The sequence below is a fragment of the Heteronotia binoei genome, chromosome 8, assembly GCF_032191835.1.
Source record: "Heteronotia binoei isolate CCM8104 ecotype False Entrance Well chromosome 8, APGP_CSIRO_Hbin_v1, whole genome shotgun sequence".
NCBI classification, from domain to species: Eukaryota; Metazoa; Chordata; class Lepidosauria; order Squamata; family Gekkonidae; genus Heteronotia; species Heteronotia binoei.
The window spans coordinates 94,084,841-94,112,055 of NC_083230.1; the positions used below are offsets into that span (position 1 = coordinate 94,084,841).

General features: G+C 45.5%; 1 protein-coding gene across 2 annotated transcripts in view; it reads right to left on the reverse strand.

The window, feature by feature from the left end:
• The window catches only part of TBXAS1 (thromboxane A synthase 1), a 443,365-nt gene that overhangs the window by 189,413 nt on the left and 226,737 nt on the right, over positions 1-27,215 (reverse strand). For both annotated transcript variants that reach the window (XM_060245644.1, XM_060245645.1), the window contains one exon: positions 10,219-10,315. In XM_060245644.1, coding sequence (XP_060101627.1) covers positions 10,219-10,315 — 97 coding nt within the window. The remainder of the gene's footprint in view (positions 1-10,218; positions 10,316-27,215) is intronic.

The following is a 27,215-nucleotide window of genomic DNA, read 5'->3' on the forward strand; positions in this document are numbered from 1 at the left end:
ACAAGGAAACCATGGTCCAGACTCCACCTAGACTTCGCAGGGCCGTTCCAGGGACAGATATTCCTAATAATGGTGGACGCCTACACAAAATGGCTGGAGGTCATCCCCGTGGCGTCCACATCCTCAGCTGCCGCCATCAAAGCCCTGCGCAGGGTCCTGTGCACCCACGGCATCCCGGACACCCTGGTCTCTGTCAACGGGGCCGCCTTCACCTCGGGAGAGTTCCAGGCTTTCCTCCAGAGGTACCTCATAAGGCACATCCGGTCGGCCCCCTTTCACCCAGCCACCAACGGCCAGGCGGAACGGATGGTCCGCACCACCAAAGAGGCCCTGGGCAGGATCGTGCAGGGCGATTGGGACCATAGGCTAGCAGCCTTCCTCTTTGACAACAGGGTCATCCCAAACCCTGTCACGGGGGTCAGCCCAGCAGAACTCCTCATGGGGCGCAAGCTCACCACAAGGCTTGACAGGCTGCACCCCGACCGAGCCTCGGACACAAGAGGGTCCCCAGAGGTCCGCGAGGCAGCTAGAGGGTTCTTTGCAGGGGACCCAGTGTTCGCCCGCAACTACGCGGCGGGGCCCGAGTGGTTAGCGGGGCGGGTGCTACGGGTCGGGGGTTCCCGCCACTACGAGGTATCCACGGAGGGTGGCCAGATCCTACGCGGCACATTGACCAGATGCGCCGCCGGACCCTACCCGAGGAACCCACGGAAGCCAGGGAAAAAGCCAGACCCGAGGAACCACCGACAACCCTGCCGACACCCACAACCCTGCCTTCCCCAACAGAGGCAACCCAAAACCCCGAACTCGGCCCGCAGTCCGCAGAGGTTCCGGCCCCCGAGGAGACTCCGGGGGCCGAGGCTCCCAGGACTCCGCAAGCCGCCCCACGGCGGTCGACGCGAGAGCGCCGGCCTCCCGCCTACCTCCAGGATTATGTACTAACTAAAGGGGGAGGGGTGTAATGTATGGCGCTCGCAACCATTTCGTTATATCGCCCATCTAAGGAGCGTTAGTACGCGAAAGCCACGCAGGCTACTGCGTCGGCCAGATGCCTCCGCGAGTGCACGGATCACCAGCCAATCACAGCGAGTGGCGGGAAATATGGCTGGCCAGCATTGGACTGGCCAGCAGGTAGAATAGTTCCGGAGTTGTATATAAGCGGGACCCGGCCCGCGTGTTCCTCTCTCTTACCTCGTGTTTGTACCATGCAATAAACTATGTTGCCCTACTCGCGTCTCTCAGACTGGTACATAACAGAGAAGGGGGGGAGAGAGGCTGTCCTCACTGGTCAGGATGTCAGGAGGAAGGAGAAGGAAGTGGAGAAGGAGGAAGGAACAGCTGCCCCCCCCCATCCTTTCCTAGCAAGCTTTTGCAAGGCACAAGTCCTGCATAGAGGAGAGGAAAGGAAAAGCCCCAGAGAAAGTAAAGGAGTCTAACCAGGAGTGGAAACCAGAACCAAACAGGACAGTTCTAAAGGGTGACATGGGAGAAGGGGGAAAGGAAGGGGGGGTTGATGCAGCTCTGGAGGAGAAGAGACAGTGGGAGGTGAAAGGGGCAAGGTGGGAAAACTACTTTGGAAGAAAGAAAAAAGAAGGGAAGGGAGAGAGACACAGGTGCTGAGCAGCCAAGTCCAGGGAAGAAGACACAGCGACTGCCAAGGGGGCTGGTGGGCAATGGCAGGGAAGGAGGAGATCTTGCAGACCTTTCCCTGAGCAGCAGTGGTGGCAAGAACAGGGAGGTTGGAGCACTGGGGGAAAGGGGGCAGGGGGGGTCAGAGAGAAGGGGCGAGAACAGTGAGACTTAAAGGAAGCGTTGCCAGCTCCCTCTCTCCATCTCTTACCGCAAGGTCTTTAAAGGGGGAGGGGGCAGATGTGGGAACGCGAGGCAGCTTTGTATTGTAATGCTTGAGTAAGTAAAAGTAGCCAATCTGTGGAGTTGCTGGCTTGCTCCACCCACTCCCCAAGGAGTGCCAAGCACCCCTCTGCCCCCCACTAGATACGGCCCTGGAAAGGAAAGATGGGGGGGGGGCATTTAAACAGCCCTCCCTTTCCCTCTCTGAAATCGCGCTGCAACAGTGGCATACTTCCATGAGTGAAGGGAAGGCAATTTGTGCCTCTGTGAGGGAAAGGAAGGCAATCTCCCATTGCCTTGGCAATCCTTGGCACCAACATGTCTGGCTCATGTACCACTTCCATGGACCTCACAAATCTTTGTGGGGAACACAGCAGTTCATGGGCAGTTTACAAGTGATGCAAATGAACATACTATCTCACAGACCAGACCCTGGTCCATGATGAAATCTGGTCCGTGAGTGGGTCCATGTCCATCCCTAAAGAAGAGGGTCTTCTGTGGTGGCACAATGGAATGAATTGAGAACCAAAAAGTTAATGAAGTCAGAATGTGAAAGCCCAATAGTTCTATATCTGAACTTAAAACATAAATATATTACCAAATATACAAAAACATATGTATTTATTACAAATTAGATAAAAATAAATGTAGGCCCAAGTAGTAGCCTCAAATAAGAATAAAATCATAGTTATTTCAAACATAGACCATATTTTACCCTGATCAAAAGCATTTTGGCGAACTGGCTTTCTTCAGTTGTGTACTGTTACAGACTATTGGCTCTGGATTGCATCTAATTTTTTTTTGGGGGGGGGGGATCAGGAGAGAAAGGTATGCAACTGAATTACTATTTAAGAATCGTGTACCTGTCAGGGCAGCAGGTTATTTAAAACAAGGGCTCTGAATTATATCTCAACCTTAAGTCACGAATATCAATTATAAAACAATTTCAACTTGGTCCAAGTTTAAGAAACAATTGTATTATTACAGTGATGTCTGGAGCCATTTTGTGTAACCGTATTGTTTGACCACTGAAGAAGGCCATTGATTGACTACCTGTTCTTTTGTATATTGACTGTTGATTCTTATTTTTAATTGTCTTAATAGATTATTCTTAATCATGTTGCCCCAGAGACCTCTGTCAGGAAAAAAGATGACTATATAGCATAAGTGACTACACAGCATTTCATCCTAATGCTAAAAATGCTGCTTATGATGTCAAAAACTGTTCACAAATATTATGTTGTTGCTGATGCTAATTCGTCGTGGAATATACTGAGTTAAACTGTGCAACTTTGTTCCATATGGGGATTCCTCTTGCTTTTTTTTAAACCACTGAACCGCTCTTCCAGGTTGTAAACCAATTAGAACCTTCCAAGAGTCCTCTCGTCAGATTAAACTAAACTGATTTTTTTTCTGAATCCCTTCCAGCAAGTAAGGTATTCTGGCGAGTGCACATTTAACAGATTAAGGTCATTCATCTCATGAACGCTCCAAGACCTGACACCTGATCACAGACAGCTTTGATAAAAAACTTTTAGCAAGGTTCACTGAACTGTCATCCAATTATTTACTAACCCACAAGTGAATAAAAAAACCTCGAGCTCATTCTTTTGCAAAAAAAGAGAGTAAATTTTAACATATACAGATAGATGCTGGAAAGGGTCAGGCAATTCTAGTGCATTTCTTCCACGTTTACTCTACAAGGCATCCCAGTTCCCTACCATCACACTTCTACCAAATGCATCCCAGCTCCTACACCATCAGCCAATTCCCAGGGCTGGTTGTTGAGGTCTGACCGCACACCTTGCTAGCAGCATTGATGGTGGTATTTTCTATGCCAGTGGGAGCTCCTGCCAGCCCCAGAAGCTGTTAGCACTGTGCTTTGTCTGTGGCGCTATGCTCAGGTGAGGCAGCAAATTGAGGTCAAGGGCAGGGAGGACGGAGAGGGACTGTATCTAGTCAAGTCCCTAAGCAACCTGCAGGACACAGCCCTTGGCTGTTCTCAAAGTTCCAGCCTGAGATGAAGGCAAGCAGGAAGGGGGAAACTGCAGTCTGATGCTGTGCAGCCTGAAGGCACAGGTGGCATCTCCCAGGTATACTGTCTCTGCCCTGGGTTCAGGAAGTGGAGAACAGTGAAAAGGCATGCATAACTATAGCTGCATCTACACAGTGCAGATTCTCCATGTTGCTTTTAATGCTGCTGCTGTGGATGCAGAGGCGTTTGTGGCAGCAATGGGAGTGTCCACACCACTGGTTGAACAGTGAATTCCCAGCCTACTCCAGCCATCTTGCATCTTCTCATCAATGTTCTTTCTAGGTAATTCAGACAAAAACTTGTCCTCTTACATCTCTGCAATTAAAAGAGCTAGAAATTTGTAAAAAAAAATCTACTAAAACTGGAAATTCAAGGAATTAATAGATCATGGCAATAGGTCATTGTAAAGTTATTGCACTATAGAAGGTAATTACTTCTTTTAAAGACCTCTGGTGGCACAGCAGGGGAAATTGGTAACCAGGAGAGGTTGATGGAGAGAATATGGTGCCAATTTGGAGGGACTTTTGAAAATGTGCACCTTCTTTTCCAGACAGTGAAAACACACCTTGGACTTTCACAAAAGCCTATGAAATAAAAGCTTTTTCAAAACAGATTTTTCTGTGATTTTTTTTTCTTGGGTCTTCCCCGAACTGAACTAGGTACTCTGCAGCAGCTGGTGAGCTACCAGTAGCTCTGAAGCTGGATACACCTGTTGGGGGGCATGTTTAGGATTTGCTGTTCAGTCCCTGTGGGGTTTGTTGCTGGATGCCACCAAGCTAGGGCACAATCGCTGTAATATATGAAAGGCCAGAAGTGAGTTTATTTTGAATCAGTTCCGGAAAAAGAGACAATGTGGGACAAGTACTTCATGCTGGTATGCAACTTTCCCCACATTACAAAACTGCAGGTTTTGGGCCACTTCCTCACTGCTTTTCCAAATACATTTTTTTTTAAAAATAGTGCAGGGTAATGCAACATCAGAGGCGTCCCTCAGCCTCCACTGGAAAAGTCCTACCAGAGGAATAGCAAGGATGCCGAAACTGCATTCTCAGAGCTTTGTGGTCAGCATTTCTTCTCAAAAACCAAATTAGTTTATGCTCTGTTTTATCAGCATAGCATTAGGGGCAGTGTGGGGAGGGGGGGAGGGGGGTTAAAATAGCAGCAGAGGGGATGTTGTGGGTGTTTTGTGTGTGTTCATAATGTACACTAGTGCTTTTTTGTACACTCAACAAACAAAATCTCTATATAAAAGCAAGGGGAAAGGACTAGCTTGGAGCAATTTTCATGGAACATAAACAGAAACTCTCTTGACTAAAAGCTTTATATTAACATTGATAAAAGCCACACAGAAAGGTTTCCATTTACTAGCCAGAATATGCTAGTCTCTCCCTCTCTCTGAAACATTCTCCATCTTATTTGTAGACTTAATAGCTGCATTGTTGTTGGTATTTTTAAAAATCCATTCCATAAGGTGAGATGTGATCTACTGTGTTACATGTGAAAGGTGTAAAATGGGTTAAGCAAGCAGGCAACACATAGTCTGAGTGGCAACTGCAAGATGCTATGCCTGCCATACATTTTACCAGGGCTTTTTTGGTAGCAAATGCCCAGCAGGAACTCATTTGCATATTAGGCCACACCCCATGACATCACCACGTTCCTGTGCATTCTTGCTTCACTTCTAATTCCAGCTCCAGTGCTAAAACCCTCATCTCATTCAGACTTATGACCAGTGTTCCCTCTAAGCTGAGTTGGTGAAAGATAACTCACAGATTTTTAGCCTCCAGCTCACACATTTTTATCTTAGCTCAGGAAGGATGACTCCAGAGCACACTAATACATGCTGTAGCTCACAACTTTAATGCCAGTAGCTCACAAAGTAGAATTTTTGCTCATAGGATTCTGCAGCTTAGAGGGAACATTGCTTATAACTTACTGCATGGCCAGGATATGTGGGTCGTAATAGCATAGCAATCCCACACTGGCATCCATAGATGAACAGAATATGTTTGATGCCCTCCTAATACTAAGTATGGGCAAACAAACAAATAAAACAGCAGTTCTTGCAGCAATTGTTTCATCACACCCTGAGATAATGGGGGATAGTAAAGTTGCAGTTCCCCTCCCCAAGTGCAGGAGCTCTTCATTATACCATCGATCTACCTATCTGCCTACCTATTTACCTACCTACCATCTCCCTCTCCCCGCTTTCTCACACACACACATCTATCATCATCATCATCATGGCTTTTTTTGAGCAGGAATGCAGTTCCGGCTGGCTTGGTATCAGGGGGTGTGGCCTAATATGCAAATGAGTCCCTGCTGGGCTTGTTCTACAAAAAACCCCTGATCATCATCAATCACATTTATTAGCTGCCTTTCTCCCTTGCGGAACTCAGGGAGGCTTGAAATATAAATAAAACATTTTAAAAACACAATAAAAACCAATTATAAAACCCATATATACCACAATTTAAAAACTGTAATTAGGACTGTGAATAATAAAAGCTGAATCAATCAAAATGCAGTCCTACATGCAGCTGTCTTCAGTTGCCCCCTGAAGATCCACCAAGGAGCCCTTCCCTGGAAGGGTTGTTGCAAAATTGTTCAGCTGCCACAGAAAAGGCCGTCTCTTGTGTACCCACCAAATGAGTGTCTTTAATTAGTGGGACAGTCAGGAGTACATCTTCCCATGATTTTAATCACCAGCAGGACCATACAGGAGAAAACAGTCTTTCAGATACCCCAGTCCCAAGCCATGCAGGACTTTAAAGGGCAAAACCAACACCTTGAATCGGGCTCGGGAGAAGATCAGTAGCCAGTGTAACTGCTATAGTATCAGGGTTGCATGCTTCCAATAGCTGGCCCCAACCAGCAGTCTAGCCACAACATTCTGCACTAGCTGCAGCTTCTGAACACTCTTCAAAGGTAGCCCCAAATAGCATGCACTGCATTAGTCCAGGAGAGAAGGACTGATGGAAGGACAGGGCAACGGTGGTCAGACATATCCCCATAGCTATGCCCCCAGTCAGGTATTTCCTCAGAATGCATAATTTGGATGAGGTTGGAGATGGAGTCCACCCGGATGGAGTCCACCCAGATACTGCAGGGAAGTTCAGTACTTCTCACTTCAGAAGTTAAGCACTGATGCACAACCCAAATACTATTCAAATTTGTCTGCTTCGGGAAGCTGCTGAAAATTATGTGCTGCTTCAGCTTAATGGCTAACAGATGGGTCAGAAAATCACCAGGATGAATCAGTCAACAACTCTCTTAGCCATTCTTCCAGTGGGCAAGCCACTCTTGCATCATGGATAATAATAATCATGATTTTAATTGCCAGGCAGGACCATACAGGAGAAAACAGCCAGTCCCTGCCATACAGAGCTGTTGTAAAGATAACCATCTGTTCCATATTCTGATTCATACTGTGGCCAACTAGAAGCCTCCCTTAAAGCATTCAGCAAGACACAAAGGCAGCAGTGCCCCTCGGTTGTTCCTTCACCTGATATTCAGAGGTTGACTGCCTTTGAACATGAAGGTTCCATTTAGGGTTGAAAGTAGCTGTCATACCTGTCTCTGAATCAGCCACTTAAAAAGTCATCTAAGATATAAATGCCATTACTGATAATTAGGATTGCGAATCTCTAGATGGAGATCTAGAGATCTTCTGGAATTACACCTGATCTTCAGGTTACAAAGTTCAGTTCCCATGGAAGAAAATGGCTGCTTTAGAGGATGCACTCTATAGGACTATACTCTACTAAGGTTCCTTCTCTTCCCCAAACCTTGCCCTCCCCATATTCTCACACAAAGTAAGTGTGCCAGGGAAATCAGAGTCTACTCCAAGTTTGCTTGTGCTTGTGGTTTTTAAGCCCTGGGATATAATGGCCTTCTAAAAACATAGCTAATGCGAGCCCCAATATAGCTCAAAAAAAGGGGGGGGGGTGAGAGAGAGAGAGAGTGTGTGTGAGAGAGAGCACACATTAATTTTACACAAGAACCTTTCTCCACTAGGAGCTCTAGCTGATGCTATCACAACTCCAAGTCTGAAAAGTGCCTCACAGCCCTGTTCCTCAGTCCCCCTGCACCCCCACCAATCCAATGCAGATTAGAAAGGGTTCGTTTCTACAGGTCAATCAATTTATCCAGGTATTTGTTGACAGAGGGAAAGGGAACTTCCTTGTCTATGGAATTTTGTACACCCAGTGTCCGACAAGCAGGCTATAAGGCTGGAAAGGAGAATCACGTAAAAACCATAGAGGTACTGCAGCTTTCAGCTGGAATTCTCTCCTATCATGTCACTGCTCTTCAATCAACTGAAAACATTTCTACTAAAATCATTTGTTCCACCTCTGTCCTATCCTTATAACTGTGGTATCCATCTCCTTACCCTTCCTGCCTGATTCACAAAATATAATTGCCCCATGTGTTAAAGCTTGCTGCTCTTTAATTTGGGAATTATACAGTATGTCTCTCCCATAAGGATTCAGCACATGCTGAAAGGGAAGGATAAGTTTGCAGGCTCTGGCTAACTTGCAGTGATGACAGATGTCATGTGCAGAGGTCATAAGGAATTCTTCATCCTGGTGTGAGCCCAGTTGCCTCTGGACTTTCCAATTTGCATGACAAATTCTATCACACTGAATGCTATCTTGCCCCTCCCCTTTACAATTTAGCCAGGCAGATTTGCCCTTAAAAAGCTGAATTGCCATTTGTACTTTTATCTGTTAGTATCTCCACCTTTTACTTTATTTAAACCAAAAACCCAAAACATTTTGAAATCAATTAAAAAAACTGTTCTGGGGAAGGGTTTTTTTTTGGGGGGGGGGGGGAATGATGTTTCAAGCACTAACCAGTCAGTCCTTTCCCCAGAGTTTAACCACTGAGAGCATTTATGTTAAATGTAGTGAAGGCATCTCCCCACAGCTCAGCATATATCATGTTGGTCTTTAACTTTGCTTAAAACATTAAGCAGTTGTCAAAGTATTTCATAATGACCCTCTGCTAAATGAATAAAAACCACCTCTAAGATAAGCACGTGTGAAGGAGGAGGTTTTTGAGCTATATGCCTTTCCTGAGCTTGCATAACGTTGAAGAGTGTTCAAGTGTCCTGGGTTCAAATCCCTCCTCAGCCATGAAGCTGCCTAAATTATCTTGAATCAATCACTCTCTAAACTTACTTTAGGGTTAGTATGTATATAAAATGGGGTAATTCCTATGTATGCCACCCCAATTCCTTGGAAGAAGGACGGCATTCAAATACAATAAACAAGAAATGATACTTTTTTATTCTGGATAAAGTCAAGCCATTTCTTTCTGTAAGAGAACACGGGGGATCAAGGTTCAGCTAAGTGACAATGATACAAGATACAGTGTCAACATCAAGTTAATTTATGCTATTTATTGTTATGTGGGGAAGAAGCCTGCAGCAGACGTGGACTACTGCACCCTTCTTAAATCTTCGTTTGCGAAGTCAAGCCAAGAGAGAGGGAAGAAGGCAGAGGAAAATAGCAAAAAAAGCCAATCCAACCAACCTATATGTATCTGTAGGAAGTCAGAGGTTGGTGACAAATAAGCAGTGTGCCCCAAAGATCCCAAGCAATGACACTCACCAGTAGGTCATGCAACCTGGTGAGAAGTCTTGGGGGAAACAGTACAATTCTCAGGCATTTATAGAACCCATTTTGAGAGTTCAACGTTCTTCATATGTATCATCTCAAGAAACTTGACTGCAGCTCTGTGCATGATATTACTCCAGGACTGAAGATGAAGGGACACAAAGGGCAGTAGTTCATTTGATACCTCTTCTAACACAATGAAAGGGCAGAGCAGAAACATAACAGCTCACCAGAGGCTACCAAATGAGTCTGTGGCTAAGGCTAGAGTGGGAGCACTCCATCCTCACAGTGCAATCTTATGCATGGGTTAGATCCCACACACCCCATACCTCTAACAGCGGTGCCTTCTTCCAATGCAAAACAACTTCCCAGATCCAAGCGAGCCTGTTACATCAGGGGAAGGCTACTAGTGGAACAGACCAGTAGGATCCAGCCTTACAGTTGCTCAGAAGTAAGTCTCAGTGCTTTCAGTGGAACTGAAAGGGTTTAGGAGTGCAACCTTAGACGCTATAGTTTTAGCATTCTCTGTCCTCACCCAGACATATCATTCTGATGATGGATGTGTAAGAGTGCTTGTGCCCCTCTGGGGAGGCTTGCCTCAACACCAGACTGCTGAAATACTAACAACAACTGCATGTATTTGCAGGCTTTCCTCATTTTGTTCTCCCTTGAAGAGCAGCAAACCTTGAAATGACTCCACTGGCTGCTTACCATTCTGTTAGTAAAGCTTCTGAAGTCTTCCACTAAGATCCACTGGATCATATCTGGATCGGAAACCACCATAAATGCACGACGTCCAATGTAGTATCTGCACGTGAAAAGAAGAACTGTATTAATAGCAAAGTATTAATAGACTTTACAAAGCAATTTCTTGTTCTTTGGGAAATGCTGTCAAATTGCAGCTGACATTCGGCAACCCCACAGGGTTTTTCGAGGCAAGAGATGTCCAGAGATGGTTTGCCATGGTCCTCCTCTGCGATTGCCTTGTTGCATCCAATTCTTGGTAGAAAGTGCCATCAAGTTAAAGCGAAAGATAGCAACCCCATATGGTTTTCAAGGTAAAAGATGAACAGAGGTGGTTTGCCATTGCCTGCCCCTGCATATCCACTAGGGTTGCCAGTGTCCAGGTGGTGGCTGGGGATCTCCTGGGATTACAACTGATCACCAAGTTATAGAGATCAGTTCATGTGGAGAAAATGGCCACTTTGGATGGTAGACTGTATGGTATTATATCCCTTGGAAGTTCCTCCCCTCCCCAAAGCCCGCTCCACCTCTGAAATCTCCAGGTATTTTCCAACCCAGGGCTGGTACCTGTGATAGAAACCCTGGACTTACTTGGTGGTCTCTCATCCAAGTATTAACCAAGGCCATCCCTGCTTAGTTTTTCAAATCTTACAAGATCAGGCTAGCCTGGGCTATCATGGTCAGGACATCCAGCCCTTAAAGGTCCTTAAAACAGATGAAATATGATTTTATATATACGTAGTAGGATTCTTGACTACTTTTATTCAAAAAGCAGGATTTCTAACTGGCCTACAACCAAGATATCTCAGTATTTTCTTATTATTTATTATTCCTGACTTGAACAAGTCATTAGGATTTCTGTCAGGGCTTTCATAGAAGCTGCTGTCTACACATAGACACATAAAACAGAGAGGATTCTTTGCAGCAAATGTGAAATGTGAGCCATAGCGTGTATGTATGTGAGCTTAACGTAAAGGTTCATTGCCACCCATAGACAGGAACAAGCCAGATAATATTTGAAAGATCTGTGATTGGGATAATCCTGAATGGGATCTTCTGCAACTTTTCTTTTTTAATGATGAAAGGTTGGTGGGGAAAGGTAATGTTTAAATTAAAACAGATTCACTGAAGCTGCAATTAGCACAGCAGGTTTGAAAAGACAGGGTCTTGTACCTGTCTTCCCCCACCCCCACAGAGTTAACTACCACTTTGGAATGATTATTTGGGAAAGCATAGGTAAGTTTAAATTCTTCTGTTTTAGGAAGTCTTTCAAATCTTCAAAGCAGCTTCCAGTGATGATTAATTAGTTTTTTCCAAAAAAACCCCCACAGAAGATCCTAATTAGAGACCGTTCTTTTTTTTTCCTCATCAAGTTTGGTCTACTCATTCAGTTAGATGTTCAGAACCCCACAAACAGCATGAAAACTAAGGATATGTGACATACTGAGGAAATTCTTTCTATCAGGTAGAGTTGTGCTTCCACATGAGGACTGGCTATCTCCAAGAGTTACAACTATTCTCTAGACTACAGAGATCAGTTCCCCTGGAGAAAATGGCTGCTTTGGCGGGTAGACCCTATGACATCACGCCCCACTGAAGTACCTCCTCTCCCCAAACCCTGCTACCACACAGGCTCCACCCTATAAATCTCCTGGAATTTTTTGTGCTGGAATTGGCAACCCTATTATCAGTCCAGATCTACATTCTTTCTCTCTCTCTCTGAAGTCAATGGATCCAAAGCATGCACTGTAAGAAATGTTGTCTTTTGCTGTATTTCAGAGGCATAAAATTATCTTCACAGACAACATAAAACAGATTTCTTCATGAAACCTTGCATTATGTTTATTTGGATCCAACTGATGGAAACTAGTAAATTGGTTGCACATCTCATTTCTTCACCAATGGATCTTTTAGGGGACACTCACAACCCAGAACAAAGCTGCAAGCCATTATGTTCGGCGGTCATAGGACCTTCCTGTATCATTACAATGGATCCAGTTATTTAACGGAAAATTGGAGGGAGGGAGGGAGAATAAAATGAAGAAAACCTACTAGGGCACAAAGGAATTAAAATTTGCAGGGGAAACCGATGGAAATAGCATATGTGTGAGGTTCATAGCTGCCTTTATGCTTTCAATCTGCATTTGAGAAATGATATGTACAAAAACAAACAAAAGATATCAAACACTTTCCTTCACCTCTGACAATAACTGCTTCTCTGATGGCTCTCCTCCTGTTTATCATCCAGTATTCTTTAATAAGTTATTTCCTAGCCTTAACTAGGAAATAAAGAATGAGTTGAAAGATTCAGCAAAGTGTTTCTTGGGGGTAAATCCAGGAATGATTTACCCCAGGAGGAATGACCTTGAGATCTGGCAAACACTAAATTCAATCTGGAGCTGATTGCCCAACCTTGTCAGATCTAGAAAACAAAGCAGGGTCAACCCTGCTTAGTATTTGGATGGGAGACTACTGAGGAAGTCCAGGGTCATGACATAGAGGCAGGCAATGGCAAACCACCTCTGAATGTTTCTTGCCTTGGAAAGGGTTGCCATAAGTCACCTGGTACTTGACGTCAAAAATAACAATAACAACGACAACAATAATAATAATAATAATATATTTGTTCAGAAGCATTCAATCACCAGTAAACTGCAGATTTTAGAAACATTTTTATTCCAAATAAATTGGCTTAAACATGCAGATACACAAACATGAAACTGCCTTATACTCAATCAGACCATTGGTCTATCAAGGTCAGTATTGTCTACTCAGACTGGCAATGGCTCTCCAGGGTCTCAGGCTGAGGTCTTAAACATCACCTACTGCCTGGCTCTTTTATCTGGAGATGCTGGGGTTGGAACCTGAGACCGTCTAATGAGTCACAGCCCCTCCCTTCTTATACACACAAACATGCAAAGTACTTAACCAGTTTGTTTCACCCATCTTTGGAAAAAACACCAGTTTGATGAGTGTGCCAAGATTTGTCTAGAGTTATGAACAAAAAGTTAAACACTATCTGCTGTGATACACTGAGTCTATCATACACATACAGAATATAGAACCAGTAACTTAGCCAAATCTGTAGATGCTCTTTATGGATAATTAGGTATGGTCAAAACTTTGTAAGTGTGCATGTGCACAGACAACAGCCCTGTTCACCCACCCTAAATGGCACTGCTAGCCAGATGGAAGGCTACTAAGATAAACAGGTTGCTTACCTGTAACTGATGATCTTTGAGAGGTGATCTCTGCAGTCACACACTTGGGTTCTGCGCTCTGCCACGAATCCACCTCAGAGATTCTAAAGCTTTAGTTTACTCTCTTTGGCATGCTTTCCCCTCCACCCGGGGAGTAGGTACGCACTGTGAATGCCTAGAGGGAGGGGAGAGCGCCTCCCACTCAGTTTCTTCTAGCCGCTACCAGCAGATCCCAAAGAAGAGGGTTCAGTGAGAACGGCCAGCAGCGGGGAAGGCTGGGTGTGTGTGTGTGACTGCACAGATGACCACTCGAAGATCATCAGTTACAGGTAAGCAACCTGTTTATCTTCTTTGTGGTCTCTGTGCAGTCCCACACTTGGATGACTAGCTAGCTTCATCGAAGGACGAAGAGGACGAATACAGGTTACACATCATATCACATTTAAGTGGTGTCTTACCGTAGGCCCATCAGTGGAACACTGATTGGAGGACAGCCTGTCCAAAGGATGCATCCCTTCTGGCACACCTAGGGCGTAGTGCAAGGCGAAGGTGGCAGGGGAGGACCACGTCGCTGAAGTGCAAATGTCCTCCAGCGGGATGCCATTCAGGAAGGCAAATGAAGTTGACATCGCCCTTGTGGAGTGTGGTCTCAACATCTGAGGTAGAGGTTGTTTAGCCATCTCATAGCATAGGTAGATAGCTGCTGCTACCCATTTGGGTAGTCTCTGGGTAGATAGCTTGCAGCCCTGCTTTGGTTTGCCATAAGAGATGAATAAGTTTGAGTCCTTGCGGAGCGTGGCTGTCCATGATAGGTAGAAGGAGAGGGCTCTATGGACATCTAGGGTGTGCAGGGTCCGTTGGCCCTCATCTTTTGGTTCGGGAAAAAATGGTGGTACGATAGGTTGGGATAGGTGGAAGCTCGAGACTACCTTGGGCAGGAATGCAGGGTCCGGTGAGAGGACTACTTTGTCTCTATGAAATATAATGTACGGAGCATCTGAACGTAGGGCGCTCAGGTCACTTGCGCAATGTCAGGGCTACTAGGATGGCTGTCTTCCAGGAGAGTAGCTTCAAGGAGGTTTTGGCCATCGGTTCAAATGGTGAGCAAGTCAATTGGGTTAGTATGAGAGAGATGCTCAAGGGTGGGACAAGGGAGCGTCTCGGAGGGTGAAGGCGTATGAGTCCTTTGAGAAAGGATTTGGTGAGACGGTGGGAGAACACTGAGAAGCCCTCGACTGGGGCATGGTGAGCTGAGATGGCAGATAGGTGGACCTTGAGCGAGGAAAAGCTCAGTCCAGCATCCATCAGGGTTAGGATGTAGGTCAGGATGTCAGGTAGTGATGCCTGCTCTGGTTGAAGGCAGCGAGGTTTGATATAGTTTGAGAATCTCTTCCATTTGGAGGAGTATGATTTGCGTGTAGACGGTTTTCTGGCATTTAACAGTATTTCTTGCACATTTGCAGGGAGGGTCATGTTATTATCCTCCACGCCGTGAGCCCGAGTTTGGACGGGTCGTGGTGTAGTACTCTCCCATTTTGCTGGGTCAGTAGATCTGGTGCTTTTGGGAGTTTCAGGTAGGTGTTTTTGGACAGAAGGAGCGTTCTGGTGAACCATGGTTGCCTGAGCCACCACGGTGTTATTAGTATACAGTCGGTGTGGTTCGTTGAAATTTTCTGTAGAGTTTTTGATATTAGAAGAATTGGTGGGAAGATGTAGTGTAGGTATCTCGACCAATGTTGTAAGAAAGCATCCCCTTTCAACTGTGTTGTTGGTGGGACTCTTGTGTAGAAGAGATTGCACTTGGTGTTGTCTGTGATCGCAAAGACATCTACTGTTGGGTATCCAAACGTCTGGAAGATTGGTTGGATGTACTGGTCTGCCACAGACCATTCGTGGATGTTGATGGACTGGCGGCTGAGAGAGTCTGCTATGGAGTTCTGTACCCCCGGGAGGTGAACTGCTGTCATCATAACTCCATTGGAGACACACCAATCCTAGAGTGCAAGTGCTTGCTTGCAAAGTTTTCTGGATACTGTGCCTCCCTGTTTATTTATATAGAATATTGAAGCTATGTTGTCCGTTGTTACCTGGACATGTGAGTTGTGTAGTAATGGTAGGAAGGATCTCAGTGCTCTGTGAATGGCCATCAGTTCGAGACAGTTGATGTGGAGCTTGTGTTGTAGAGATGTCCATTGTCCTTGAGTTGCCAGGTTCCCCAAGTGGGCTCCCCAACCCCACTTGGAGGTGTTGGTGGTAACTATCGTGATAGGAGGGGGGAGAGTGAAGGGTTTCCCTTCCTGAAGATTGTGTTCTTTTCTCCACCACACAAGTGAAGCTAGGGCGTCTGGTGGGGGCATGAGTTTGGCCCTCTGGCTGTAACATGATGGGTGGAAGGACTGTATGAACCACAGTTGCAAGGGTCTCATGTGGAGGTGTGAGAACTGGATCATGCTGCCATGAGCCGTAGCATCCTCTGGAAGGTGATCACCTGCTGAGTTGGTGTGGAGAGGATTGTCCTGGCCAGGGCCCAAAGTTGTTGGCTTCTGTCCAGGGGGGAGGAGCACCCGATGGGTCCTGGTGCACAGTTTGGCGCCAATGAATTGTAGTTCTTGAGTTGGCTCCAGGTGGGAATTGGTTAGATTGATGCATAGTCCCAGTTTAGTTAGGAAGGCTATGGTGGTGGAGATGTCTCTGTGGAGTTGTGTAAGACTCGATGCCATCAGGAGCCAGTCGTCTATATATGGGAAGATATTGATGTGGCGGAGTCTGAGGGCAGCTGCTACCACCACCATGCATTTCGCGAAAGTCCTTGGGGCAGTGAATAGGCTGAATGGGAGGATGCAGTATTGGAAGAGGGTATTGCCTACCATGAAGCGCAGGAACTTCCTGTGCTGAGGCTGGATCATGATGTGGAAGTAGGCGTCCTGGACGTCCAGGGACGCCAGTCACACGTCCTTTGGAATCAGTGGGAGGGTGGATTGCAGAGTGATCTTGCAGAATTTTTTCCGTGGGATGTACCTGTTCAGACGGCGTAAGTCCAAGATGGGGTGTTTTCCCCCGTCTCTCTTGGGGACTATGAAGTATCTGGAGTAGAATCCCTGGTGGTGGAGATGTGGAGGAACTGGTTCGATGGCATTTTTTTGTAACAGGGTTTGAACTTCCTCCGACAGGGTGGTAGAGACTGGTGTTGAAACGAAGTGGTGGGATCTCAGTGGGTGGGAGAATTCTATTGCATACCCTATGTGAACAATGGTAAGAACCCACAAATCTGATGTTATTTTCTCCCAGGCCAGGAGGTACAGGGATAATCTGGTGTGAGATTCATGACATCACATAGGGTACCACTAAAGGAGGTCAAAGAGACTGTTTGGAGGCTGGTGATGTCTTCTTTGATGGTTGTTGTCTGAGTTTGGGTTGGTAGGGTTGCTTGCCACCGGGTCCCTTGCACTTCCAGTAGTCGGACTATCTTGGAGATCTGGAGCATTTCCTGTATGTCGGCTTCCATGGCTTAGATCTTTGAGGTCTTCCTACTTGAGTGGAGGACACACCTCAGCTTTTTGCCCTCTTCCTGCTGTTGTCTATGGATGTGAGGATCTCATTGGTAGAGGAATGAAACAAGCCCTGTCCGTCGAATGGTAGGTCTTCCACCTTGAAGCGTATGTCAGGTTGGAAGGATGTGCTTCGTAGTCAGGCGTGACGGCGGAGGGCTACGGATGTCACTAACACCTTGGAGGAATATGAGACGGCATGGCATATGGAGTTTATCTGTTGTCTGCTTACTCTGGACAGCTGGGTCACGTGGTCTGAGGCTTTCTGTCTTGAGGTGTCCGGAAGTTCCGGGAGGAGGTTCATGAACTGGTTTGCCAGGTGAAATGTGTATGTGGAGAAGTATGCCAAATAGTTGTGAATCTTGGCTGTGGTGATGGATAGGGAGTACATCTTCCTTCCCAATGTGTTCAGTTTCCGTCTCTCTTTGTCAGGTGGGGCTGGATGTCTGGTCTGCCTTGATTTAGAAGCAGAGTGCATGATGACCAAATTTGGGGCAGGGTGTGAAAAAAGAAAATTGGCTTCTGGAGCATGAATCTTGTATAATGATTCCAGTCTTTTGGAGGTTGATTGCACTAAGGCTGGCATATCCCATGCTTCCTTGAGACCTTCGAGGTGCACGGGGAGCATTGGTAGTAGGTAGCCGTCTGGTAAGAAGGACTGCACAATGTTGTGAACGACATCTGACACCTTGGGTGTTTCGCTGGACAACTTGATGTTCAGGGCTTCAGCAAGGCTAGAAATAAGGTCCAGGTACGCCTTAGATCCCTCGGATGGGGAGAGGGTTGTAGGCTTAGCAATGTCTGCTTCATGTGATGCCAAGTGAGTGTCTTCTGCAGAGGATGAGGCAGATGAAGATTGTTCCATAGTGGCTGTTGCTTGTTGGAGGTATAGAGTAGCCCTCTGTGAGGGTTGGAAGGGGTCACAGCAGTTGCAGCCAAGGTGTCGTCCCCCAATGAGGTTGGGGTGGTTTGAGCTTGAGCCATGGTGATGGTGGCTGACGGTGATGTCCGTCCTCATGGAGGTGACTCCCTGATCGCTGGTTGATCATGTCGAGAAACGTAGTCATAGTATCTTATGTGTCGGTACCGATCAAAGGATGGAGATCATGATCGGTAGCGTTGTCAGTACCTGCTGGGTACGTAGTCATGTGGAGAAGGGGATTGCAGCATTTGTGCTTTTTTGTCTTCGGTTCTGAGCATGAATCCGAGGCGTGCTTCTTGGTCTTGCAAGACTTAGGCTTCAGTAGGGCAGAGGTCATAGAAGCAGCCGACATCGCTGCGTCTCCTGGTGGGTTTGGGGGAGCGAGCGAAGACAGTGGGGCAGAGGAGCTTTGTATCTCAGGACGCAGGGACAGTTTGAGGAGATGGCTATGGAGCCTGGTGGCCCTGTTTTTCCTTGCCTGATTGCTGAAGTTGAGGCAGTAGGAGCACGTGTCGATCCAATGGGATTCCCCCAGACAAAGGAGGTAATGTGAATGGCCATCTGTCAAAGGGATTTTCGCCCCGCACCTCCGGCACTTTTTAAAAATGACCTTAGTGTCCTTCCCTTCCATGCAAAGGTCTGGCCAGTTCGGAGAGGGCTGGAAAGTCGAAGGGGAGGGGAGGGGGGGACAGCCACAGAAAGTTAAAGTCTTTTTTTTTTTAGTAGGAAGAAGAAGAAGAAGAAGAAGAAGAAGAAGAAGAAGAAGAAGAAGAGGAGAGAGTAACGATACCAGTGAAAACGACGATGCTGGAGATGGTGAAAGGAACAGAGTGCAGCGAGGTAGGTCAGGCAGGAGCGGCGGTAAAACCGAAATTGAGTGGGAGGTGCTCTCCCCTCCTTCTAGGCATTCGCAGTGCATGCCTACTCCCCGGGGGGAGGGGAAAGAGTGCCAAAGAAGAGAGTAAACTAAAGCTTTAGAATCTCTGAGGTGGATTTGTGCCAAAGCGCAGAACTGCACAGAGACCACGAAGAAGATCCATAGACAACTTCTATATGACAAATGCACCCAGCAAGGCAAGATGAAAGACTGTCCCAATATATACAACATATGAAACTATAGTAACGTAAGTCAATAAAATCTATCCCAATGTCTGTTTTAGACAGAGATATAGATCTAGGAGGCACAGGTGCCTTAAATTTCCCACAGCTGCCCCAAAGCCCAGAGGAGCATAGAAAAGCATGTATCCTGAATGGAAGGAATCCCATCCTCAATTTTCCCACTTTACCTCTAGAAGGAGCCAAAGACTGTCTAGATACATCCAAGGTTGATTAATACTACCTTCAGGAAAAGAGGGGAGGGAGAGTAGAACCTAAGTGTGCAATACGTAAGCACAGTTTGTGCTGTTTCCATTCAGGGTACTAAGGCTTGTTTTTATGTGCTTAAGTCTGCAGAGAATGCAGGCTGAGAAATCTTCTCATTGCTAGATCATACATCCTAACAAAGTTAGGGTTGCCAGGTCTGGGTGAGGAAATACCTGGAGATTGGGGGATAGAGCCTAGAGAGTATGGACTTTGGAGACTTCTGAGCCATTGGAGGGACAATGGCTCAGTGGTAGAGCATCTGCTTGGTAAGCAGAAGGTCCCAGGTTCAATCCTTGGTATCTCCAACTAAAAAGGGTCCAGTGAAAAACGTCAGCGAGACCCTGGAGAGCCGCTGCCAGTCTACTCAGACAATACTGACTTTGATGGATCAAGGGTCTGATTCAGTATAAGGCAGCTTCATATGTTCATAAGTTCTGCAGGGTATTTATTTATTTATTACGTTCAATTTATATCCTGCCCTCTCCGCAAGCGGACTCAGGGTGGCTCACAACATTATACAATACAATCAATCCAATAAAACATATAAAACCATAATTTACTTATTTCAATTTTAAAACCATTCTATGGCGCTGCTTCAGCACAATTTAAGCAGTATTGAATTCTCGACTGTGATCACCAGCATTCTATATGATGTCCGGTGGCAGCCCTTTTTCAATTAAACAGCAAAAGCCTGCTTAAACAATTCGGTCTTACAGGCCCTGCGGAACGCAGACAAATCCCGCAGGGCCCTTATGGCTTCTGGAAGGGTGTTCCAAAGTTCTGGTGCTGCCACCGAAAAAGCCCTAGATCTTGTTACACATAACCTGGCTTCTTTTGGCCCAGGGGCGGACAGCAAATTTTTTGTCCCTGATCGCAGTGCTCTCTGGGGGATATATGGGGAAAGGCGATCCCACAGATAGACAGGTCCCTGACCATAAAGGGCTTTAAAGGTTAATACCAACAGCTTGAAACGAACTCGGAACACAACAGGCAACCAGTGCAGCTCTCTCAGCACTGGCTGAATGTGCTCCCATCGCGGCAGCCTCATTAACAGCCATGCCGCAGCGTTCTGCACTAGTTGTAGTCTCCGGGTTAGCATCGAGGGTAGCCCCATGTAGAGAGCATTACAGTGGTCTACTCTTGAGGTGACCGTAGCATGGATTACCATCGCTAAATCGTTGCGCTCCAGGAAAGGGGCCAGCTGCTGCGCTTGCCGAAGATGAAAAAAGGCAGATCTAACAGTGGCTGCCACCTGGGCCTCCATTGTAAGGGAGGACTCAAGAAGCACGCCTAAACTCTTGACCTTAGGGGCCGGTATTAATGGTACCCCATCAAGAGCCGGCAGCTGGATCTCTCCCCCCGGACCGCCTTGACCCAGGTAGGGAACCTCTGTCTTCGTCGGATTCAGTTTCAGCAGACTCAGTCTGAGCCAAGATGCCATGGCTTGCAGTGCCAGGTCTAGATTTTCCAGGGTACAGTCAGACTGGCCGCCCATCAATAGATAGAGCTGGGTGTCATCCACATATTGATGGCAACCCAGTCCATACCTCCTGACAATCTGGGCAAGGGGGTGCATATAGATATTAAATGGCATCGGGGATAGGACTGCTCCCTGCGGCACCTCACAACTAAGAGAGTGCCTCTGGGATGCTTCCTCCCCTATCACCACCCTTTGTTCCCGATCTTGGAGAAAAGAGGTCAGCCACTGTAAGGCAGATCCCTGAATCCCCACATCAACAAGGCGGCTAGTCACTAGCTGATGGTCAACCGTATCAAAAGCGGCTGACAGATCTAATAACAACAACACCACAGAGCCGCCCCGATCCAGATGTATAATGCCATAATTCAGGGTATAATGCCATAGAGTCCACTCTCCAAAGCAGCAATTTCTATTGCCTGGATATAAATAGTAATAGAAGGAGCTCTCCAGGCCCCACCAGGAGGTTGGCAACTCAGTGCTGCTAGGTAGATAAAGAGACTCAAGTAGATGCCATTTTATTACACATAAAAATGGTGGCATAGTCAAACTAGGATCTGGGAGACACAGGTTTGAATCTGTACTCTGTCAATTTGCTGGATAATCTTGGAAGAGTCGACCTGCCTCAAGGATTGTTGAGAGGATAACATGAAGAAGTTTAAAAATATAAAATATTAAAAATGTAAAATGTTCTTATTCCCCATTAGGGAGAAAGGAAAGGTATAAATTAATAAGGTATAAATGAATAAAATAAAATATAATAACTAAATAAATATGCTATACTCCTTCCTATTTACTAGGGACAGATCCTATTTTATGTTTCTAGCCAAAGGGTGGCCAAACTTGCTTAATGTAAGAGCCACATAGAATAAACATCAAATGTTTGAAAGCTGCACAGAAAGATAAAATACATATGTATGCACTTTATAACACGACCATGCTAGAAGGAGACTTTTAAAAAAACCCAAAAAACAAAAGCTGGGACTAACAGTTGCCATAAAACCAGTACAGGGAAAGATTAGGAAATTATTTTTTGGCACCAGTGGGAGAAGGAAACACACATGTACCATATAAATCACTAATCACTGTTTGCATCATTATGCAACTCTTTGTCTTGCCACCAAGGTTAGTAAATACAGCTCCCACAAGAGCTATGTGCCACCCCCTTTAATTCTGTCCCTCCTTCCAGTGGCTCCTTCAGCTCTTGCACTCTCTTTCCCCACTCTAGGTCTCTGGCATCCTCTGTGGTGAAGGAGAAGAGCTTGCAAGCCTGACCATTTCCTCCTCCTTCCCCACTTCACACATGGTGGAAATAGTCACCTAGCTATGGGTTAGTGCTCAGAGGCTGACTGAGGTCCTGATGCTAAGCATGCTTACTTGAGAGTAACCCTGCATTAGGTTCCTCCTTGACCTCTGGTAGCCACACTATAGTGTATGAAAGAGCCACATGTGGCTCCCAAGCCAGTTTGGCCACCCCTGTTCTAGCCCCTTGTAAATACTGTCCCCATTGCATCTCTTCTTTTATGCTGGGGGGGCGGGGGAGCAGATGTCTTGTCAAATTTTTGCATGAGTCACACTAGATCCATCCATCATTCCTCAGGGTTCAGTCCCTGGAAACTGAAACTCAGAATAAGGATGCTATGCTGTGTCTTGTCTCTAATGGATATGAAGATACCATGGAGTGCACCCATGCTGCATTATGAACTCTTGATAACCTAGCATAGGTCAATTGTGGGGCTTTTGTCTGTTTGCTTTTTGCAGGATATCTTTAACCAAAAGAACAAACATCCTCCTGGCTTTTACGCTGGTAGCAGACAACAGCCTGCAGAGGAAGTCGTCAGGGTAACAGCGGGTGGGTGTGGAGACTTCGAGAATGATCTTGGCATAGAATGAGTGTCCCATGTGTGTCCTACTTTCATATATAAAATATTGTGGGCCTGTTATTACTGCAACAAAAAAAATGCACATCCTGTAATTGAAGTAATGTTGAAGAGGAAAGAAGCTATCAGGCAAACTATTACCCTGAAATTAATGAATAATTGAGCATAGCTTGTTTTATCGAGATTACCCTTTCTTTTAGCAAATCTGCTATTCTTATTCAGCATTTGTATTTGGTGCAATCTTGCTTTTCACAATACCTTTATTTTTAAGAGGTGGAGTTTTCCAACAATAAGATATAAAGAGGAACGTTTTAGACCAAAATTTTAATAATAAATCCACAAAAGGTAACAAAAGGATGCATTTGATTTATACAGGTTTTTAACAAAGAAAAGAGCTGCATCTTTATCATACTTCCATACATACATACACAATCCCCACATCTTTATATATATCCCCCCAACAACCAGCCCCCTTCCCAAATACAGTGAAATCTCAATCAACATTTTTTAAAAAAAGACTTTTTAAAAAAATGACCAGCAAGTGTTTTCTGGACTGTCATAAAGATCGAAAGCATAGTGAGTGAGATTCTGTTATCCTCTGGAACCAACACAGCAATAACTGTCCATGCTTTGTAACTGGTGAGGCAGAATTTCCCCCTGGTTCATAGAATCTGGTTACAGAATTCTGTGAATGTCAACTTTCATTTGACAGACAAGCAAATTGCTGGTTCTTGTTATCAAGTAGGAAAAAAACTCGGATACATGACAGCATTATGTGGGTATAATATAGGGTTGCCAGGTCTGTATGGGAAATTACCTGGAGACTTTGGGGCTGGATCCTGGAGAGCGTGGGGTTTGGAGAGGGGAGGGGGCTCAGCATGATACAATGCCATAGAGTCCACCCTTCAAAGCAGCCATTTTCCCCAGGGGAGCTGATCTCTGCCAGCTGGAGATCAGTTGTAAAAGCCCCACCTGGAGGCTGGCAACCCTGAAACATTTGCAGAATGTAATCCAAGGTATGTGGGGGGGAAAGAACCGGTTTTATATCCTATTCTTCACTAATTAAAGGAGTCTCAGAGTGGCTCACCATCACCTGTCCTTCCTCTCCCCACAACAGACACACTGTGAGGTAGGTGGGGCTGATAGAGCTCTTGGAGAACTGTGACTGATGCAAAGTCACCCAACTGGCTTCAAGTGAAGGAGTAGGGGATCAAACCTGATTCTCCAGATTAGAGTCTGCTGCTTTTACTACTACACCAAGCTGGCTCTCCACACATACAAATATAATCTCACTCCCAATTTACAAAATAAAAATAATATAGGATTCCGGATGAGCCTCCACAAACATACCATGAGTGTTAGAATTGTTCCTAGGCCTGGAACTTTCCCTTAGTTCCAACAGCCAAGTCACAAATGTTTAAAGATTACAAATATTGTTATTTGCAAGTTCATCTAATTCTTTCAGGTATTTTTCTATTATTTTGAACACTATGGTATCCTCATTAGATGACTGCTTTATATTGTACCATCTCCCAGAGAGGTCAGGAAGGCAGAGTCTCACTGACCGCTTAACAGCCAGCCATCTTATCAGAGGCTGATAAGTAGTATCTGGATCGAGGTGGCTTGGCGGTTCTGGTGTTGGACTTGTCACCTGAGTTCAATATGGTCGACCATCAGTTACTGACCCACCACCTTGCCGACACTGGGATTCGGGGGTCTGCCTTACAATGGTTCTCTTCTTTTGTCCAAGGTCGGGGACAAAGGGTGGTGGCAGGGGAGCAGTCGGCCCGAAGGCACCCACTTGCATGTGGTGTGCCCCAAAGGGCCATTCTCTCCCCGATGTTGTTTAACATCTACACGTGTCCCCTTGCCCAGATTGTCTGAAAGTATGGGCTGGGGTTCCATCAGTATACAGATGTAAGCCTCAGGGAAAACTGGAGCTGTGGGTCAAAATGCATCTGTGCAGCAACTGGTGGGGAATCAATAGCCTGAGCTGTGGAAAGCAGAAGTCCGAGGTGGAGCAACTGCTAGTGAGGAATCAGTACAAGTTTCCTTCCCTTCCCAAACTCTGTCTTCCCCTGCCACTGATCCCTAATTTCTTGGAATTTCCCAAGCTTGATTTGGCCTGCTTTATGCCAAACAAGTTTGCAGCAGTCTGTTAGTCAGAAGAAGACTTACAGCTGAGTGTCAGGTTCTGATCCTGCACTCTCAGTAAAATAGCAACATAGCAAAGTTGTAAAAGAAAGAGGAGCAAGATCTCCATTCTCTTCTCCCCTGTCCAGGCAGGGTGCTGTCTGAAGAAATGCTTTTGATCTATGCATGCCAAAGGGAGAGAACAAAGATAGCATTTATCTCTTTTTCTTTGTCTCCCTTTCTTTGTAGCCCAAGCAGACAGCTCAGAATGGGAAGAAGAGAGGTGAAATCTGTAATGCCTGTAAGGATGCATAGGCTGTCACCATATAGGCATTCACAAATGCATATACAGAAATTAGTACACACATTGCTTCTTGCTGAATGTGCCATAAAAGCAGAGAGGGGAATAGCAGGTGTAAGGCCACTCCTGTTTAAATGAATTCATAATATGACAATGTGGTATAGTTGTTAGAGTGTCAGACTAGGATCTGGGAGATCCAGGCTTGATCTTCCACTTATGCTACAGAAGCTTGCTGACCTTGGGCCAGTCACATGCTCTCAGTCAAACCTACTTCACAGGTTCGTTTTGAGTATAAAATGGAGAGGACGAGAACAAAACAAGCCATTTCCCCTCGAGGAAAACAGAAGTGTATATGCAGAAACAAACAAACATTTATCCAACCCTTCAGTAAGATCTGGTGAGACCTGAACCAGAGAATTCTGGTTCACAGTTCAGCCTCTTAACTGCACCTTCATGAATTTCATTTGGATTTTTCAATAAGCTTCGGATATTTTTTATTTCTCTTACATCCATAAAGGTCCCTGGATGTGTTGCTAATGATCAATTAAGCAAAATCCTCCTTTTCAAATTAAATCCAAAAAATGCAAGCAGCAGCCTCTCTAAGGTCTCCTGTCCTTTGTCAAAGCAACTTTAAAGCCTGAGTCAATGTGCATTAGCACAATACAATGGCTGCCTTGCTCCACAGAACAAGCACTCCATAAAGGAACACTTTTGCTCAACATGTTATCTGTGTGGGAAAACACCTGTGCTCCATTCACTGGGTTTACGGCTGGGCCATCAATGTGCAGAAGCCTTTGATCTGCCTGTTATCAGTCCTATGCATTTCAAACATATTGCATTCATCATAATAAAAAAAGGGGGTGGTGGTGGAAGAGGGTGCATAGAGGGGGTTTTAAAACAAGCCTTTATTTTATTTCATTAGACCAAGGCAGAGCCAAGGGACATAATCTTAGAATCTTAACATGAAAGAAAATATTTATCTTCTCTATGGCTACTGAGAAAGAAAACATTCAGCAAAGGGAGAGAAATTCTCTTTTAAAAGACAGTGGGAAATGAAGGGAAGCCCATCATTCTTAAAAAGCCAGTTAGTTCTCAAGAAATTAGGACTGCTGAGGACATCCACCCCCTTATTTTTAAATTCAAGAGCAGTAGCCCTGCTACTCTGTTGCAGCTAATGGAAATCTTTTGGAATGTTAGAGATCAACAAATTTACTGCAGCATAAGCTTTTGTGAGCCAAAGTCCACTTTATCAAGTGCATGAAGTGTTATCCTCAGTTGCTATGTATAAGTACACATACACATTTATTTATACTTTGTTTATACCCCAATCTTTCTCCCCCAAAGGCTTTGTTTATACCCCAATCTTTCTCCCCCAAAGGCTTATATCATTCTCTTTTCCTCCTTTTTATCCTCACAACAACTCTGTGAGGTAAGGTAAGCTGAGAGCGTATGACTGGCCCAAGGCCATCCATTAAGCTTCCACGGCAGATTGGGCACTGGAACTGGAGTGTCCCAGTTCCTAGCATGACACTCTAACCCAGGGGTCTCCAACATTTTTGAGCCTGTGGGCACCTTTAGAATTTTGAAAAAGGATGGCAATTGCCATTCCAAAATGGCTGCCACAGGGGACGGAACCAAAACCCAAATGCCTGCCACAAACTAAGAAGAGCCCAGGTGTTTAGTAATCTTCCTGATTCTCCAGTGGCTGCAACTCCTATTGTAGTCTTGGGGAATAAAAACCCCTTTCATAGAATCATAGAATTGGAAGGATCAACCTCCAGGATCCTCCAGGAACCTCCAGGATCATCCATCCCCCTGCACAATGCAGGAAAATCATATAAATGTGGACAGCCAATAACAAGCCTTGCCTTACAATGGCTCCACCCACTTTGTGCAAAGCTCAGCAGGCATGTCCCCTGGGGAAGGAAGGAAAGAGCCAGAGCTTCCTTTGCCCAGACCCCTGGATCACACCTTTAAGACCAACAAGTGCTAATGTTTTAAGCATGTTTTATTTTAAGTTTTTTAAAAAATCTTTAATTGTGTTTGTGTCCTTTATAAGGTTTATATCCCCGCTACCTGGCATTACATTTCTTTTCCCAGTTTAACAATTTTATTGAAAAATAAATAAATAGTTACAGAAT